General features: G+C 44.5%; 1 protein-coding gene across 1 annotated transcript in view; it reads left to right on the top strand.

Annotated features, from left to right (window-relative positions):
* Window positions 1-19,528, top strand: part of nos1apa (nitric oxide synthase 1 (neuronal) adaptor protein a) — a 318,651-nt gene that overhangs the window by 250,703 nt on the left and 48,420 nt on the right. Inside the window, exons 6-7 of the mRNA XM_052012652.1 lie at window positions 5,143-5,284; window positions 13,540-13,697. Coding sequence (XP_051868612.1) covers window positions 5,143-5,284; window positions 13,540-13,697 — 300 coding nt within the window. The remainder of the gene's footprint in view (window positions 1-5,142; window positions 5,285-13,539; window positions 13,698-19,528) is intronic.

The raw sequence follows: 19,528 nt of genomic DNA, 5'->3' as shown, positions 1-19,528 counted from the left end.
ATTCATAATTCCCTGCCTAAATCAGTCTTCTGCATACCTGCTGAAATGTTCAAAAAAAACTTTCATCCACGCTTTAAACCAACGCCTCTTAATAGCTCTCTTTTTGACTCGGCACCCATTTTTGATCTGATTACCTGTCTGTAAAATGCTTTGGGAAGGTATTTGAGGTTTAATGTGGGATTTACATGAAAATTCCCATTATTGTTGTGCATAGTTGTGCAATAATGCATAGCTAGATAATTATAAGCTTAATGGCAGTTTATTTTGTATTCATCATTGTTGAAATGCTGTAAGATAATTGAATTATTTTTTTCATTTTGTAAATCACACTACTCTTAATAATTTGCTGCTTTGTCTTCTGAGGGAACACTTCTCTTTGTGTTTATAACATGTAAAAGTAAATTATTTGGGTAGGTTACATTTCTCTGCACCCTGGCCATGTTAATGGAATAAATTAATTCTGATCAAAAACTGTGTTGGGCTCCATATCAGAGCAATAACCCACAGGTCATATGCAAGTGTGCATGCAGATATTTATTCCAAAATTCTGTACCAGCTTCAAGCATTTTCATAGCTGATTAAAGGCAATTGGAGCCACACTGAGGTGTTTTTATGCAGAAGAAATTTTCATATTTGTATGATTAGAATTAAATGCATTTCTTGCAACAGATATGATGACTTTATCTGGTCACTTAACAGGTGTAAAATTCCATTTCATTTAAGTAGTTTGATAACATAGTATTCTCTATTTCCTGGGTGAGAGCTACCTAAAATCATAGGGAGATCATTAGTAAAAAAAAAGTGTGTTGTCATTCATAACCTTATCACGTCCTGTCCAAAATAAATTACTTCTGATCAAAACATGATTGTTCTAGGAATCTGTAAGTAATCAGCTACTGGGCACTGATTTATCAACCTGTTATCATCAAGTCCCAGTTTACTATTTAGTTTCCATAAGATTAGTTTTCATTTTCTGAACAGCTGGAAGAGCTGAGCAAAGTACCTCGTAGTTTTGGCCCACTATTTTCAAAGCCTGAAGAATGAGTTTTGAATGCATTTTATAATATTAAATATGTGTTAATGCAGGCTCATATGGATCTCAGCTTGAATTAAATTACTAACATGAGAACTGCCTTTTCTGAAGCATTGAGACAGGTAGCCTTGGATGCTTAAATATTGGCTCAGTTTCCTGGTATGTGACTCCAATGATAAATAAGGAAGGAAAATACGGGGAAAAAATAAACCAGCTGAAAATAACAGATTAATCCAGACTCAAGAGACTGCAGATGCTGGAATCTGGAGCAACAAACAATCTACTAGAAGAACTCAGCAGGTCGAGCAGCATCTGTGAGAGGGAAGGAATTGTCGATGTCTTGGGTCAAAACCCTGCATCAGGACTGAAACATCACCATTTCCTTTCCTCCCACAGATGCTGCTCAACCTGCTGAGATCTTCCAGCAGATTTTTTGTTGTAACGGATTAATCCAGTTGTTTTTTTTTTGTTAGGATGTCCATAATGTGGATCCAGCAGTATAAAAGAACGTGACCCCACACCCCCATTAGTACATTAGTATAGGGCATGTTTGGGTGCACAGTGCACATGTCTGTGTAATTTTAACATGCACTTTCCAAAATGTGCATCGTGCCAGTTTGAAATTTGTAATTACATCTTGAAGTACCAGTGACTTTAATTGTCAGCATCTTGGGATTGCAAGTCTATTTGTAGCAACCGATACTTGTAACTTTAATAAAGAACTGCAGCTTCCTTGAGGTTTATTTTTCTGCAGCCCAACATCGAAAAGCTGTAAATTCTCTGATGAAGTTGAATAGAAGAAATTATTATTTTCCACAAAGTGGCCCAGTGCCCAATATAAGATGGGACCCATTTGGTTGGCCACTGAAAGATATCTGTCCCATCAATGGTGGTGAGCTTGTCGTCAAAACATAATTTTGGTTTTCTCGCTTGTCTTGGCATTCGTCACTGCAACTTCTCATTTGTGAGTAGTGTAAATCCCAACCAAGCATTAACTAGCCTTCTTATGGCATTTGAATGGAACACCAATTTTCCTGCCAAAGGGAGATCTCTGTGCATGCTTGGTTGCACACCAGTGTAAAGCCCCCACCCAAGCAGAAATATTAAGAGAGGCTGTCGGAGAAACAAAAACAGCAGAAGCCAAAATAAAAGGGTAGAGGGAGGGGGAGGAGCACAAGCTGGCAGGTGATAGGTGAGTCCAGGTGAGAGGGGGAAGGTAGGTAGGTGGGGGGGGGGAGTAAAAGGTAATGATGGGAGAAGCTGGGAGGTGATAGGAGGAAGAGGAAAGGGGCTGGAGAAGAAGGAATCTGACGAGAGGACAGTAGACCATGGTATAAAGGGATGGAGGTGGGCAGGTCATGAGGGCAGGGGAGGGGAAAGAGAAAAGGTGAAGGGGCCACAGGAATGAGGGAAAACAAAGGGGGGGGGTGTGGAGAGGAAAGCACGGGGGAGGGTTTACTGGAAGTTAGAGAAATCAATGTTGATGCCATCAGGTTGGAGACAACCAAGACGAAATATGAGGTGTTGTTCCTGCAGCCTGCGTCTGGCCTCAACATGGCAGTAGGGGAGGCCGTGGACAGACATGACAGTGTGGGAATGGGAAGTGGAATTGAAATGGCTGGCCACTGGGAGATCCTGGTTGTTGCGGCAGACAGAGCGAAGGTGCTCGACGTAGCGATTCCCCCAATCTGTGGCGGATCTCACCGATGTAGAAGAGGCTGCACCGGGAGCACCGGATGCGGTAAATGATACCCTTGGATTCACAGGTGAAGCGCTGCCTCACCTAGAAGGACTGTCTGGGGCCCTGAATGGTGGTGAGGGAGGAGGTGTAGGGGCAGGTGTGACACTTCACATGGTTGCAGAGATGTGCCTGGAGGGTGATCAGTGGGGAGGGACAAGCAGACAAGGGAGTTGCAGACAGAGCAATCCCTGCGGAAGGCGGGGAGGGGAGGGGAAAATGTGCCCGATGGCGAAAGTTGCGGAGGATGATGTGTTGGATGCGGAAGCTCGCAGGGTGGTAGGTGAGGACAAGGGGAACCCTATCCCTGTTATGTCGGAAGAGAAGTTGTTGAGGGCATGTACCAGTTCTGCCAGACGGAGGAGGGTGGTGGTGGTGGTAGTGGAGGGGATTTGGTTGGGTCTGTTATTGAGAAAGAAGCAGAGAGCCTTAAGGCCTTCCTGATAGGGAATGGAAATGTACAAGGGACTGGGTTACCAAGTTGTTTTCAACTCATTCCTGGACTCCTGAAAGAACCTGCAGAATAACCAGATCTGACAGTGCTCTATCGCCCATCCCCATTGCATAACCGATAACGGAGGTCCGTGGCAGTACTCTGGAAAATGTGGACCACTGCTCATAAATCTGGAGCCACCTAGCAATGAAAATAGATGTTGATGAAGAAATTCGCCAGCACTGCTTTTGACTGTCTTGAGGGAAAAGGTGTGAAAATCAAGACCTCAGACTTCGCAAAAACTCCTGGTCTAGTGGGCAGCCGGGACTCCCACCCCCCCCCCCCCCCCACCTCTGAGATTTGGACTACTCATAGCAGTTATCTCAAAGTGCTGGAAAGGTACCTCCAATGCTGACTCTGTAAAATCCTCCAAATCCAATGGCAGAATAAGCAAACCAACATTAGAGTCTTCTCCCGGGCTAATGCCCCCAGTATTGGGGCCCTAACTACACTCAGTTGGTTCTGTCGGGCACACTATATCATCTGCATGTCCAACACTAAGAGTGTCTCGAAACAGGCCCTCGTTTCTGAGCTCCATCATGTGGACAGAGAGACCAATTCAAGGATGTGTTCAAAGCCTCCTTGAAAATGTATAACATCCCCACTGATCTTTGGGAATCCCTGGTCTATGACCTCTCAAAATGGAGAAAGGTCATTTGAGATGATATTAAGAACCTCAAGTCCATGCATTGGGAACAGACAGAAACCCAATGTTAGCATTGAAAGGATGTACCACCCACCATGCTTTTTTGTCCTACCTGTGGCAGAGTCCACTGATTTTCCATTGGACTCAGGATCTGAGGGCACAGCCTCGGAATAAAGAGACATCCCTTTACAACTGAGATGAGGAGGAATTTCTTCAGCCAGCTGGTGGTGAATCTGTGGAATTCGTTGCCGTAGAGGGCTATGGAAGCCAAGTCATTATGTGTATTCAAGGCAGAGATTGATAGGTTCTTAACTGGTGAAGGGGATCAAGGGTTACAGGGAGAAGATAGGAGAATGAAGTTGAAAAAAAACAGCCATAATTGAACAGTGATTCGATGGGCCGAATGGCCTAATTCTGCTCGTATATGTTATGGTCTTATCAGCTTCCTCAACCTACAGAACTGGAGTGGAGACAAGTCATCCTCAATCCAGGGGCTGTCTAAAAAGTAGTCGTGTATTCATTTAACAAAACAATGTTTTAGAAATGCCACTAATGCTGATGCCATTGCAGGTCCCGTTGCAGTGAACCCAGACTAGATGCTCAAGAGAGCTTTACAAACAGCAGCACTGGTTTGATTGACATTGGGTTTGCTCTGAATCGATCCCTGGTGGAGAAGAAATTTCTCCATCCAGAGGGCAGTGACTCTTTGCAGGTCTCTACTCAAGAGTCTGCAAGGCTCCATTGCTCAGAGTATTCAAGACAGATAGCAATGGATTATAAGGAAATGAAAGAACATGGGGCTAGTGTAGGAGAGATCAACCATCATCTTACTGCATTGCAGAGTGAGGACAAGGGACCTATTTCTATTCATATGTTATGTTACCTAGAAGGTGGTTAGAATCTGGAACTACATGGAGCAACTGAGGCAAAGACTATTGATGCATTTAAAGGTAAACAGATGGGAGACAAACAAAGACTGTTCACTATGCTGATCAGGTTAGGTGAAGAGTGCTACAAGAGGATCCTGATGTTGACTTTTTGGGCCAAATGGCCTGCTTTTGTGCTGTACGTTCTTTTGTCAGTGCAGCTGTGTAAAGTGGTGCACCCTTGATAAGGAAGGAAGGGATTAACTGTCACTGTGGTCTGTTCGCATTGTCTATGTTATAGTTCTGACAGTGCACCTTTGAAATCCGTCTGGTTACAGTCTTTCTGTTTCCTGCTCCCTGTGCCAGAGTCAAGCAATGAGGATTGTGCGGACCATAGGACAGGCCTTTGAAGTGTGCCACAAGTTGAGCCTCCTGCACACTGAGCAGAATGTACGCCGAGAGGAAGACCAAGAAAGTGAAGAGAGTGCCGAAGTCACCAATATCTCGGGTATGTTTTAATTATGTTCCCTTTGAGGGGTAATTGTCTTTGTTATCTGCACAGTGTGGGCAAGGTTAGCAGTCTGCATCCCAACACAGCAAGGAAACAATTAGCAAATGTAACACACTATAGAGGCATAAAGGCCAGTGTGTTTTATCAAATATACCTCAGGCCTGGCATTTATTGAGCTGGTTGTGGTTCTTTTTAAATTTTAATTCCTTAACTCTTTCGAACTTACCCGTGATTTATAAACCCCACATTGGAAGAGCAGAGCTGATGTCTTCAGTCTGAGTCACCAGTGAATGCACGCCCTCCTCAACCATTGTTTCAGGCTTCTTGCAACCAAAGTAACCTCACCTCAGATCCGTGAAAAAATACTGCCTATGACTGGCCCTATGACATCAGCCAGCGATCTCACACCCCTGTTGCTGAAGACCTCGGTCTTGCCTTTGTAGTTGGCAGACTCTGGGTTGAATCTTGCCTCTGCAGAATTAGAGTCTTAGAGTTGTACAGCGCAGAAAGAAGCCCTTTCAGCCCACCTTGTCCATGCTGACCGTGATGTCTGCTCACACTAATTTCATTTGCCTGCATTGGGCCCATAACCTTCTGCATCTTTCCTATCCAAGAATTTGTCTAAATGTGTTTTTAACCCTTGTAATTGTATCCACCCCAACCACATCCTCTGGCAGCTCATTCCATTTAGACATCACCCTCTATGTGAAAAACTTGCCCCGCAGATCTTGTTTAAATTTCTCCCTTCTCACCTTAAACCTATGCCCTCTAGTTTTAGACTCTCTACCCTGAGAAAAAGACTCTACCTATCTATACTCCTCATAATCTAAACAGATCTCTATATAGGTCACCCCTGAGCCTCCTATGCTCCAGTGAGAATAAACCCAGCCTCTCCTTGTGACTACAGCCCTTCATTCCAGGCAGCATCCTAGTGAATCTCTTCTGCACTCTCTCTATTGCTACCACATCCTTCCTGTAGTGTGGTGACCAGAACTGTACACAATACCCCAAAGTGCAGCCTAACCAATGTTTTGTACAGCTACAACATGATGTCCCAACTCTTATACGCAATGCCCCAGCCTATGAAGGCAAGGATACCAAATGCCCCTTTCACTGTCCACCTGCATTGCAAGTTTTAGGGAGCTATGAACTTGTACACCAAGGTCACTCTGTACATCAACACTCCTGGGATCTCTGCCATTTACTGTGTATGTCCTGCCAGGGCTTTGACGTCACAAAATGCATTACTTCACACTCGCGTAGACTAAGTTCCATGTGTCACTGCTCCCCCCCAACATTCCAGCTGATCTAAGTCCCTCTTTATCCTTAGAAAACAAATTGGATAGGCTTGGGTTGTGTCAGAAGTCAAATCTGCAGCAGGAACCAATGGTCCCATCCATTTCCAGTTTTAATGGAAGCAGGGTGAGGAGCAGGTGGTCTGTATGTCTCAAGAAACTTGACAGCTGAAGGCAGGCAAGGAGGGATGAGCCCGTGAGGTAAGTGCCTTGTCAGCACTACCTGTAGTCGGGGAAGAGCAGGAATGATTCTTTCAGATTCAACATCTTGCAGAAACAAAGCCCGTCAGTTCTTCTTTGCATCCGATCTGGAATGCAGTTACTCACGTAGTCTACTGAACAGCTCTTCCCAGACCTGCAACCTCCACCAGAAAGAAAGCTCAGGGCTTCAGATGCATTGGAACACTTCACCTCTATGTTTCCTCCAAGTCGGACTCCATTCTGACTTGAAAGTATATTGCCATTCCTTCAGCATCGCTGGGTTTGAATCATGTGACACCCTACCAAGGAGGATTGTAGGGGTCAGTTATAAAAGGACTGCAATGGTTCAAGAAGACAGCTCACCACCCTCTCGAGGGTAGGTAAGGATGGATAATGAATTAATAGATTTAAAAAGACATCTGCCTTCCACACTGCCCCTCCACCTGTTCACCACACTGCCCCTCCCCCTCCCCCTGTTCACCATCATTGGCCTCCCCCCAGAACTTGGGCTTAATGAGCCACTTCTCACCCCAGAGATACCCTCTCACTCTCACCTACCTCTGGTGGGCTTCAGCCTTTTGAAAAAGGCCATTTGCCAGTGGGTCAACCAGATGGCAGGTGGGTGAGAACTCCGCTTAAAGAAATCCTGCGGTTAAATTTGTAAAATGGTTTCTCAGTTGTCCCAATTCTGCCACATCATCTGCAGGGAACAACCTCCCTCCCACCTTAAAATCCAGCCCATCACTGCAGTTCTCCTGGCTCCAATCCTGTATTGTGCCACCCCATCCATTGCGGTGACCTCTGCTACAACAATTCCTATCCTCCTCGACTTGCATGGCTCTTGCATTCCTCAGAATTCTTGCCTTTAATCCCTCTATTCGCCACACCTTTCCTTCTCTTCACCTCACCTCCGTAACCTTCTCCCTCTCAAACCCTCTCCATTCCTTTGACCATTCCCCGACCGTAAACAGTCATGTCCTTGACTGCTTATACCTTCCGGAGTTTTCATTAAATATCATTTCTTTTGACAAATTTGGAGGCTACATCCTAACCTATCTGTGGAATTTTTCTGTTAAAAATGCGTGTGTAAATGCACAGATCCTAATTTTGTAATTAAATCTCCTGGTTTGACATATAAATGAGGCTTCAGAACTACAAAAACATTTAAATTAAACTCGGCTCATGTTTAATGAGAATGTTCTCATTGGTCTTATCCCCTTCTCCTTTCTCGCATGGCCAAGCTTATAAACCATCTCAGTAGTCATTCTAGCACACCTGGAGGAACAGTTGACCATAAAGACGGCGAGATAAGCAGGCAAGAAGAAAAGCATTAGGAGAGGATAGCTGGATGTCTGAATCAATGTTTGCTAATGGGTGTTAAATAAGTCTGCTGCTTCGACTGATGGACGAAACCATGCTTTGCTCCACAATAACAAAACTTACAAAATTAATTCACGAATTATACCCTTAAGAAATTTGCTTCCTGTATCACTTGTTATGCTGCTGAACTTCAGAAATCCAGTCATACCCAGCTGGACGTTGCTGAACGCACATTGGCATCAGTTAGTGCCAAGGAAATACTGTCACTCCATTGTGTAGGTGTCCATTTACCTCATTAGTTCCTGCAGCAGATCCACTGGAGCAAAAATATTGTCCACTGATGCTCTTCACAGCCTGTTAATTATCTCACTGAATGCTTCATACATCTGGCATTTGCTGAATCCTTGGTGTAAAGTTTTGCTCATTTTAGGTGAACGCTTGGTCATTTTGATTGTTAACAGAGCATTAGTGTATAGATCACTATCAGATCATATTATTTGTTAAAAAGTGTGGCATTCAATTTTGTATAGTTCCCATCGAGGACCATAAATTTTTTTTTTACTAAGTTAATATACACTCTCGTCAAGGTCAGTTCATGTTTCTTGATTAGAGAATTGTGCTACTGGTGTTAGTTTTGCCTGGAAGAGCTGGTGAATTGCAGGCCAGTATTACAGACCAGATGTGTTTAGTTTGGTATCTGGATAGAGCAATCCTCTCCTGCAGGTCAAAGCTTTTATCTAAACCAATTTCCAGTTTAGATTAGCTTTACAAGCTCATGTCTGACTGTTTTATTCATCTACCACACAAGCCTGAATTGAAATATACTTGGGAAGGAGGAGGGTGGGTCAGTTTTGTGTTCAGGAACAGTGGAAGAACAGGCTCCCCTCGGCCCCTGCTGAATTTAATAGCAGGCACTGTTTCCCAGTGCCAGTCAAGCAGCAGATAGGTGGTGAACTTTGGACACTAAGCCCACAACTGGAGCAGGAAGGGGAGTGTGGGGATTCAGGAAAGGGAAGGGGTGGATGAAGAGAGATTGGAGGCCTGGAGAATTTGGGGTGTGGTGGGGGGTGGGGGGAGGATCAAAGGCTGAGAAATGAGTTGTGGTTTGGGGTGATCAGAGATCATAAAATGGAGGTCCAGGTGGGGATTGGAGGACATATGGAAGGAGAGATTGAAGGATGGTATTTGTGTAGATGTAGGTGTTTGGTGATGTTGCCTTTAGGGGGGCTTGGGACTAATTTGTTGGGAGGAGAGACAGATTGGGGAGATAGTGGGCTAGATTGGAAGCAAGATATCAATGGCTAGGATGGGGTGGTTTCTGATCAGAGGACATATTAACATAGAACATTACAGCACAGTACAGGCCCTTCGGCCCACAATGATGTGCCGATATTTTATCCTGCTTTAATATCTATCTAATCCTTCCCTCCCACATAGCCCCCCATTTCAGCCTCTTAAATGTCCCTAATGTATCTGCCCCCACAACCTCTGCAGGCAGTGCGTTTCCATGCACCACCACTCTCTGTGTAAATAACTTACGTCCCCCTTATACCTTCCTCCAATCACCCTAAAATTATGTCCCCCTCGTGTTAGCCATTTTCGCCCTGGGAAAAAAGTCTCTGACTGTCCACTCGATCTATGCATCTGATCCTCTTGTACACCTCTACCAAGTCACCACTCCTCCTCTTCTCCTCCTCGGTAAGGAGTGGGGGGAATAGAGGGATTGACAGTGAAACAGGTTGTTAGGCGGTTCCAAATGTTGTTGGTCAGGGCTCCTTCTAGTTCACAAGCAATGCACTGACAGTCTTTACATGGTGGATCCAACAGCCTTTGCCAGCATTCTGTTGCTGGTTTTCCCTGAGATCTGATGAACCCAGCCAACACAAAAATATTAAATTCAAGTAAAAGTCTGTCACCCAGGGTCAGCTAGGAGTGGGTTTTCCTTCTGACAGGCTCGCAATGACTCTGTTTCTGTTCGGCTGTTTTGGGTTTGAGATTATTCACATTTTAACATCCTACCTCATCTGTGCTGAGGGTTAAAATTGCCCTTATCTTCTCGGTAATGTGGATGTTTGAGACCGAGTTATGTTTCTCATACTGAATGATTCAGACAGTATCAATCTTTGTTAGTTTGCTGCTGCATAGGACACCAAAGTATTCCTGTATCACAAATGCAGAGTCAAATAGGTCTGCGGAACAGGTGCTATTTCAATGCCACGCTACGGGGACAAATGTCAGGAGCAGACTATGGGAGGGAGTCACTCTGTTGCTGGTTTCTGGCCACTTCACTGCTGTTTCCTGCTTCCTGTGGATGCAATAAACAGGATTGCCACACTGGGAAGATCAGGTACAAAGTGACCTCAACCTGTAAGGAAGTCTAAAGCTAGTGGGTACAGGTTTAAGTTGAGAGGAGAAAATTTTAAAAGGGATCTGAGGGCTGACTTTTTCCCACAGAGATTGGTGTACATATGGAATGAGTTTCCGGAGGAACTGGTAGAGACGGGTACAATTATAATGTTTAAAAGACTTTTAGGCAGGTGCATGGATAGGATAGGTTTTAGAGGGATGTGGGCCAAATGCAGGGAAATGGGACTTGCTCAAGTTAGACAATTTGGTCAGCAGGGACAAGTTGTGTCAAAGGGCCTGTTTCCATAGCTCTATGACTCTTAAGATGATCTGAGGGCACAACAAAGGTCCTGAGCACTTCCAACCACCCTGCATACCAGTGGCTTCTTCTGTGTCCTGATGCTGCTTCAGGTGGACTTGAGTTCTGGGGAAGCCATCCAGCTCGACTCTTGTCAGTCAGTCATGTGGCATACCGTTGACTCATCCACAAGTAGAAAACATATTTGTGAAGGGTGTTAAGCTTTGCATTTTTGCAAGACTCGATTTTAACACAACGGTTCAGCTGGTTGAAATCAAGAAACGGTTGTGGGCACAGCAGTTAAGAGTCTATTGTAATAAGGGCAGCCACTGTTAAATGGCCGTGTGCAGTGTGTACACCTAAGCAAGTGATTAATGCTCTATTTATTACCTTTTAGATGCTTATCTGTTTCTTCATCTTAACAAACTAATACCAGCTTTTTACTGAGTTGTTGGGTGCCAGCCCGTGTAAATCTGCTATTTGAGTTGCTATAACTGACACTATTACTATTAATATAAAGCATCATTAATCTGAATAGCATTATAATAATACAACACAATTCCTCTGTGCACTCAGACCATTGTCAAGTTAGTGTGGTTACATAGGAAGAGGGAGGCACCATTGATTTTTTAGGGTTGGGTTGACATTAACGTAGAGGATGGCTTATCATTCTGCTTGTTAGGGTAGGAAATCTGATAGGGTGGCTCCACTCATTAAAGGAACAGAGAGATGGGGTAGTTGACAGATCAGGTTGCCTTCATCAGTAGGGAAATTTGAAAAGCAGATCCACAAGCAGGGAGCTGTTAGTTAATGACCTCAAAACTCTTCAGTAAATCAATGGGTAAAGCCAGGCTTGTTTCCAGCTTCTGATTGCCCCAGAGTACTGAATGAATGAATGGAAGTGTATAAAATGATGAGGGGCATAGATAGGGTGGACAAGCAATATCTTTTTCCCCATTGTTGAGCGATCCAATACCAGAGGGCATGCATTTAAGGTGAGAGGGAGTGGGTTCAGAACAGACGTGAGGGGTACGTTTTTTACTGAGTGGTGGATGCCTGGAATGCATTGCCTGATAGGGTGGTGGAGGCAAATTCACTGGGGGCTTTTAAAAGGGTCTTGGATGGGCACATGAATGAGAGGAAAATGGAGGGATATGGGCATTCTGTAGGTAGGAGGGATTAGCTGTGTCGGCACAACATTGTGGGCCAAAGGGCCTGTTCTGTGCTGTACTGTTCTTTGTTTTATGTTCTAAGTACCGATGCTTTTAAATAACTTTGGAAATGGAAGCCACGGGTTCTATAATGTCCATGAGTTGCGGGCACCTTAAAAAGCATAAGTTTCCTACGGGTGCTCTGGTTTTCTCCCATAGCCCTACAATCCTTTTGTTGGTAAGTTAATTGTCTACTGTAACTTGCCACAAGCACAGGTGGGTGGTAGAATCTGGGGGGGAGAGAATAGATTACAAGGAAATGAGAGGGGGATAGGATTGATTGGCTTGATTTGAGAGCCGACATTGACTCAATGGGCTAAATAGCTTCCTTCTGTGTGGTAAGAAAATATGAGATTGTAGCGGCTAGCTACACTACCATAGAATAAAGACACGGAATCTGTTGCTTGGAGTCAGAAGTTGATTGCTTGACAGCGATGCGGTGCGCCTTTTAATACCGAAACTCTTCCTGCGCTTCGGGTCACGTGCGGGTCACCTGGCCTTCCCGCGTGTGGGCTTTCCTAGCCCAACGATGGAGAAAAGAGAGGGCCCCGTGCCGTCTTGGGTCGGGGCCTCCGACGACGCTCATGATCTCGCGATCCGGTTTGATACCGGTAAGGTGAGTCGCCACAAGATAAGCGATAAGTAACGGTGATTGATGCAAGGGTTGTACATGCATCTTTACCTAATGATAGCTCTTGAGTTGCCAGCATTGTGTTTCAAAAATAAGGGACAGTATTTTAAGCTTCTTGTCAGTGCAGTCTTTGAAAGGTCTCCTGGTGGCCTTAGCCAGCTCCAAAGTGTATTATGGGCAGCTTGTTTTGCCTGTTCTCAGAAGTCCCCATCAAAAGGATGGCTGTAAGGAAAGATTAGACTTCTTGCAAAGGTAAGTAACAAGCCATCAGTGCCCCTCGCTGATCTCATTTCCTGGGAATATTGGGCGAATCTGGGACAAGTATCATCACGGAGCCATTCAGCTCAGGACCCCCACAGGAGTTGATTCTCATGGGTCAAGAGAAAGGTGCACCATACTATTATCATACAGGGCAGTCAATTTCCCTTTTAGATGTGGTTATCTTGTCCACTATAGGAAATCAAGGCAATCCTACTGGATATTTTCATCCAGTTTCCAGCAGGAGGGCTCGCTGCCTCAGTAAAGTACATCAGAGAAAGCAGCACAGGCTGAACTTCAGCAGAGAATTGCCATTGATTTTTGTTCCAGGTTGAAAGAGAACATCAAGTCCACTTGTGTAAGCTGGGAAGATAAAATCTACTCTTGGAACTCACAGTGGCAAATTTTTAGTCTCCTGCATTCCACAGCCGTGTCAGAGATTGGTGGTAATCCTTGAACCAGACATTCAATCCCTCAGTTGCAAATGTCAGGGAGCTTTTTAGCTGTCCATCAGGGACACCTGAAATAATTACCAAGCCTGCCAGGTGAGACATCTTTTAGGCACAAAAAATTAATTCCCCTTACATTTCTACATGTCAGATAGTCACATGCCACGAAGTTCTTCAATTGTTCTGAATCTCACCCTATCTAACAGTGATTAATCCTTTGTGTTGCCTCTGATTCCGCACCAGCTCGGCACCAGACTGGCACAGGGAGGGAAGCTTCAGAAGAGACTGATATAGATGCTGTCGATCCCCCTCTGCATGACGGTACAGAGGCTGACTTCAGCCGAGGCGTGACTGACTTGGACGCAGTACGAAACGAACCGGATCTTCACAAGGTCAGAAAGGTAACCCTAAAAGCACTTTTTCAGGCACTCAACATTTCCCATATAAGGACTGGCTGTGTTGATGCCCGGATCCATAGAAACCACATTACCCTTGGGAGAGTAATTCTGGTGATAATCCTTTTTTAAAGCTTTTGCTGCCATTTCCAAGGGGTCTGTTTTCTTCTTATCATTGACAAAACGACAAGCACATCTAATCCAGTTAATTTGCAATATTTACAGAGCTGCTGATGCTTAGTTACAATGTAGATCTCTTGATAGATACTCTTGCATTGTGTTTATCCAATGAGGCTGGGCTCACCCTCCTCGCACAGGCTGGTCAGCATTAGTTTGCTAGGTCCCAGCACAACCAAAACTGGTAGGGGCCAGGCCAAAGCAAACTTTCACTTCAGAGGCAAACGGGTTTCCCTTGGACGTTTGCAAATGCTGCACTGGTGGTGCTGTCATCTGCCACTACAGTCTGATAAGGGCAAAAGGTCATCGCCAAGGATCCAACCTGTCTACTGTGGTGAAGACTGTGTGTGTATATGTGTGTGTGTGTGTGTGTGTTTGTCTATGCGCGCATATATGCATATGTATGGGTAGTGGATGAAGACATTGCAATTGTGATGAAGTCAGCTCGTGCTTAGCCTAGACTTTCTAATTGGCTCTGCATTAATCCTAATTGGAAAATCTCGGCTCCAATGCCTGATACTGGAGAAACAATCATTCTGGTGGGGTACAGAGGGCTGTCATCTTCAACAGGTCCAGCACTCCGGTATCTGTCACCACATCAAGGCAGAGACGAGAACATTTGGGGGAAAAATCTTGTCCGTGCTCGGACATTAAACATTCCACATCCCAGACAGTGTAGCCAACTTTGAGAGCACATTTTAATTGTATCTCACTAACTGTCCTGAGGGAAGAACAGAGTAATTAGTGTTGATGTAAACAGGCAGCACACAGCTGAATCTCCGTAGCAGCAGAACAAATTTATTGAGTGATCCCACACTTGAGTCACATTTCACTTCATGGTTTGAAGGAGATTCAAATTGTGCCGTCAGAATTCTAATTGAGGTTAACTTTCCCTTCTGAAGGGTTTTGAATTATTTTCCATTTTCAGTAACGCCTGCTCTGCTTCCCATTTATTATGGAAGAAGACCATTCAGTCTTCATGCTATGCTGGCTCTTTTAAAGGACTCTTTAAATCCTGTTTCCCTACTCATCAGGGCTGTGGAATCACAGGTTTACAGCACAGGAGAAGGCCTTTATCCTGAGTGTCCATGACAACAAAAAGGGTGGGGTAGGTGGGCAAAAGTAGTTTGATTCGACTTCCCTAGCTCTCTCTCTGTAGCCTTACAAGTTAGAGCACACCACCACTCAGGCAATGGGCTTCAGAGCCTTAATGTTCTCTGAGGAAAAGTCCTCCCTCATGCTGCCATTTTCTTTGAGTTATGCTCTCAGATTATTGACCTCTTTGCGATGGGAAATGCTTCCTTCCTAACCACCTTACCTTGGTTTCTCATAATCTCATAACATCTCAATTAAATCTCCCGTCAGCCTCATTGATCCAAAGGGAAACAAATCCACCTCAGCTGTTCTCTCTTCATAATTAAAACACCCCACCCCTGTCAAATTTCACCCGCACCCTCCCTAGAGTTATCACATTCTTCCTATAATCATGATGCCATTTTCTTCAGATTATGCTCCCAAATTATTGGTATTGGTTTATTATTGTCTCTTGCACCGAGGGTACAGTTGAAAAACTTGTCTTGCATACCGATCGTACAGGTCAATTCATTACACAGTGCAGTTACATTGAGTTAGTACAGAGTGCATTGACGTAGTACAGGTAAAAACAGTAACAGCACAGAGTAAAGTGTCACAGCTACAGGGGAAGTGCAGTGCAGGTAGACAGTAAGGTGCAAGGTCACAACAAGGTAGATTGTGAGGTCAGAGTCCATCTCATCGTATAAGGGAACCGTTCAATAGGCTCATCACAGTGGGATGTATTGGTATTCCCTTTGCTATTGACCCCTTTGCTAAGGGAAATGCTTCCATCCTTCCGAATCTAAACTCCTCAAGACCCTGCTTTTCCAGTTGGAAATTACTGTCATACACAAGTCGATGCCTCAGATTGTTCATTGATATCTCCAGGTTGAGAAAGTGGAATAATGGTCGAGGACTGAGAACGGATCACAGACATTCTTGTTCAAGGCAGGGTTCTGAATCTTTATGCTGAAAGATCTACTAATTGGGAAACAAAGGACTGCAGATGCTGGAATTCAGATGAAAACAACAAATGACACTGGAGGAACTCAGCAGGCCAGGCAGCCTCTGTGGAGAAAAGCAGGTGGTCAACATTTCGGGTCAGGACCCTTCTTCAGGACTGAAGATAGGGAAAGGGGGAAGCCAAGTATATAGGAGGGAAAAAGCAGAGCAGTGATAGGTGGACAAAAGAGGGAGGCGGGGTGGGCACAAGGTGGGTGATGGGTAGATGCAGGTAAGAGATAGTGATAGGCAGGTGCGGGGGAGGAGGGGAGAGCAGATCCAACAGGGGACAGATCAAAGGTAAGGAGAGAAAGGAAAAAAAGGCAGAAAAAAAGAGGCTAGGAAAGGGAAGAAGAGAAGCATCGTTGGGGCAGTGGGGAGGGGGAGTGGGGATTATTTAAAGTGGGAGAATTCAATGTTCATGCCGTTGGGCTGCAAGGGTTCCAAGATGGAAAATGAGGTGCTGTTCCTCCAATTTGTGCTTGGAATTCTCCTGGCAGTGGAGGAGGTCGAGGACTGACATATCAACTACTAATTTACTGAAATAGAAACCCTTTATTGCATTTTCACAGTCTCTGCTTACAGAACTGTCAGACACTTGTAGAGATCCATTTGCCTCGAAGGAAAGAGATCACCCCAATAAGTGCACTGATAACATAACCCTGTCACCTCATCTGTGCTAGCTTACACCTTTGCAAACAATGGATCAAAATTTTATATGCTGCAATAATGCAAGTATTCAGTTCTTATCATCTGACTGAAAATTGGACCCTTGGTTTAAGCAGGATCATTTGTCTGAATTATCACAAACCAGTTACTGCTTGTCACAAAGCCAAGTAAGCAGTCAGGTGCTAGTTGGGAATCCAAGAAACTGCAGATGCTGGAAACCTGAAATAAACCAAAACATTCCAGATGATGGGTGATGAAGTTCCTGGCCGACAACAAGTCCCTGCGAAAGGGTTGCAGACCCAAAACACTGATGGTTTCTCTTTCCACAGCTGCTGCCTGACCTGACCTGCCGAACTTTTCCAGCATTTTCTGTTTTTGCTTGCTGCAATTTGGGATTATTCATGACTTCAAAGACCCTCTTGCTGCGATTATAAACTTTCCTCCCATTCCACTCCTATCTCTCCACAGTTGTGTTGCAGGGATCCCATCTGTACAGCCGCTGGCATGTATGATAGCAACATAGAACAGTACAGCACCGGAACAGGCCCTTCAGCCCAATTTGTCTGTGCTGACCATAATACCAAATTAAACTATTCCCAACTGCTTGCACATGGTCCATATCTCTCTATTTCCATGCCCTTGTATGTTCCTGTCTAAATGCTTCTTAAACATTGCGACCACATCTGCTTCCACCACCTCTCCTGGCAACACATTCCAGGCACCTACCATTCTCCGTGTCAAAAAAAATTGCCTCACACACCACCTTTGAACTTTCCCCCTCTCAGCTTAAACTTATTTCCTCTAGACTTTGAATTTGGGGGAAAAAAACTGCTGAATATCTACCCTATCTATTGCCTCTCATAATATTGTATACTTCTATCAGGTCACACCTCAGCCTTTTCGGTGCTCCAGAGAAAACAATCCAAGTTTGTTCAACCTCTCCTTATAGCTGGTACTCTCTAATCCAGACAGCATCCTGGTAAACCTCTTCTGCACCCTCTCCAAAGCCTCCACATCCTTCTTATAGTGTGATGACCAGAAGTGCTCACAATGCACCAAATGTGGCCGAACCAAAGTTTATACAACTGCGCCGTGACTTCCCAACTTACATACAGTGCCCCGGCCAATGAAGGCATACGTGGCGTACACCCTCCTTACTACCCTATCTACTTGTGTTGCCACTTTCAGGGAGCTATGTACAGGCACCCCAAGATGCCTCTATGCATCAATGCTCCTCAGGGTCCTGCCATTTACTGTATACTTTCCTCATGTATTTGACCTTCTAAAATGCAACACCTCATGCTTGACTGGATTAAACTCCACCTGCTATCTATGGCCATATCTGCAACTGATCTATAACCTGCTGTATCCTTTGACAACTTTCCTCCCTGTCCACAACGCCACCAATTTTTGTGTCATCTGCAAACTTACTGATCAGACCACCTACGTTTTCATCCAACTCATTAATAGGTTACAAGCGACAGAGGTCCCAGCACTGATCCTTGTGGGACACCACTGGTTACAGACTTCCAGTCAGAAAAACGCCCTCATACTACTACCCTCTGTCTTTTTTGACCAAGCCAATTTTGGATCCAAGTTTTCAACTCACCATGGATCGCATATGACTTAATCTTCTGGACCAGGCAACCATGAAGGACCTTGTCAAATTCTTTACTAAACTTCATGTTTATAACACTGCCCTAGCCTAATCAATCATCTTCATCTCCTCCTCAAAAAAAATCAATCAAATTTGTGAAACAGGACCTCCCTTGCACAAAGCCATGCTGACAATAAATCCATGCTTTTCCAAATGTGAGTAAATCCTGTCCCTACGAATCTTCCCCAAGAATTTCCCTTCCACTGATGTAAGGCTCATCGGCCTATAATTTCCTGGTTTGTCCCTATTGTCCTTCTGAAAGAAAGGAACAACACTGGCTATTTTCCAGTCTTCTGTGACCTCACCCATGGCTAAAGAGGATAGAAATATCTCAGTCAAAGCCCCAGTAATTTCCTCCCTAACTTCTCTCAATATCCTGAGATAGATCCCATCAGACCCTGGGGACTTATCCACCTTAATGTCTTTCAAAGCACCCAACACCCCTTCCTCCATAATATCGACATAGATGTCAGAAGATTTTGGCTGAAGCAAATGCTTTGAAATAGCAGTGTAGGGGAGTGTTCAGAGTAACACAACATATGCAACAGGCTCAGTCGTGTGATGGGCAGCCTTTATGCTGGATTTTATTCTAAATCCTTTAATGAGCAACTAGCAGTACTGACATTTTTTTGCTGAAGTCACCTGCATACAGTGAGGATAATGGATGACATAGAATACTGCTATGGGTGTTCCGTTCACTTCGATAAAACAGCCGGACTAAGAACTTCCCCTCCCCAAACCATATTCAGGATTATTGATTATCCCACCCTAGACAAAGGTAAAATACAGCTGGCATCAATGTTACTCATAATATCTGCAGATTCTTGAGGTCCACGTGATACCTCTCTTGACTAAACAATTCCCTTTGATGGTGCATGAGTCATCAAATGGCACTGTCTTATCCTGCGGGGATAATGAAAGAGGAGGCATGTCAGTAGCTAATGGCTTGCAAAACATAAAGAATCCACGGCCACCAGCCACAGAAGCCCTCATGTTCTGGCTTCATTAACAGCAACTAGTTTATTATCCAAGCATCATCGTATCCTGATTCGAGTACTTTCTCTAATATCTATAGCTATGTTGTTATGTTAACCATGCTACATAAATACAAGTATTTGGAATAAATACACAGCTACCATTTTCCAAAGGAGTTAAGAAATGGAAAGCGTGAGGAAATAGCAAATGTTAGCCCCTCAGCAAGGAAAGGAGGAGGGTTAAACCAGGAATTAATGAAATAAGTTATTCTTATCTTGCAATC

This window comes from Pristis pectinata, chromosome 3 (genome assembly GCF_009764475.1).
Source record: "Pristis pectinata isolate sPriPec2 chromosome 3, sPriPec2.1.pri, whole genome shotgun sequence".
NCBI classification, from domain to species: domain Eukaryota; kingdom Metazoa; phylum Chordata; class Chondrichthyes; order Rhinopristiformes; family Pristidae; genus Pristis; species Pristis pectinata.
This window is presented reverse-complemented; position numbering and strand designations above follow the sequence as displayed.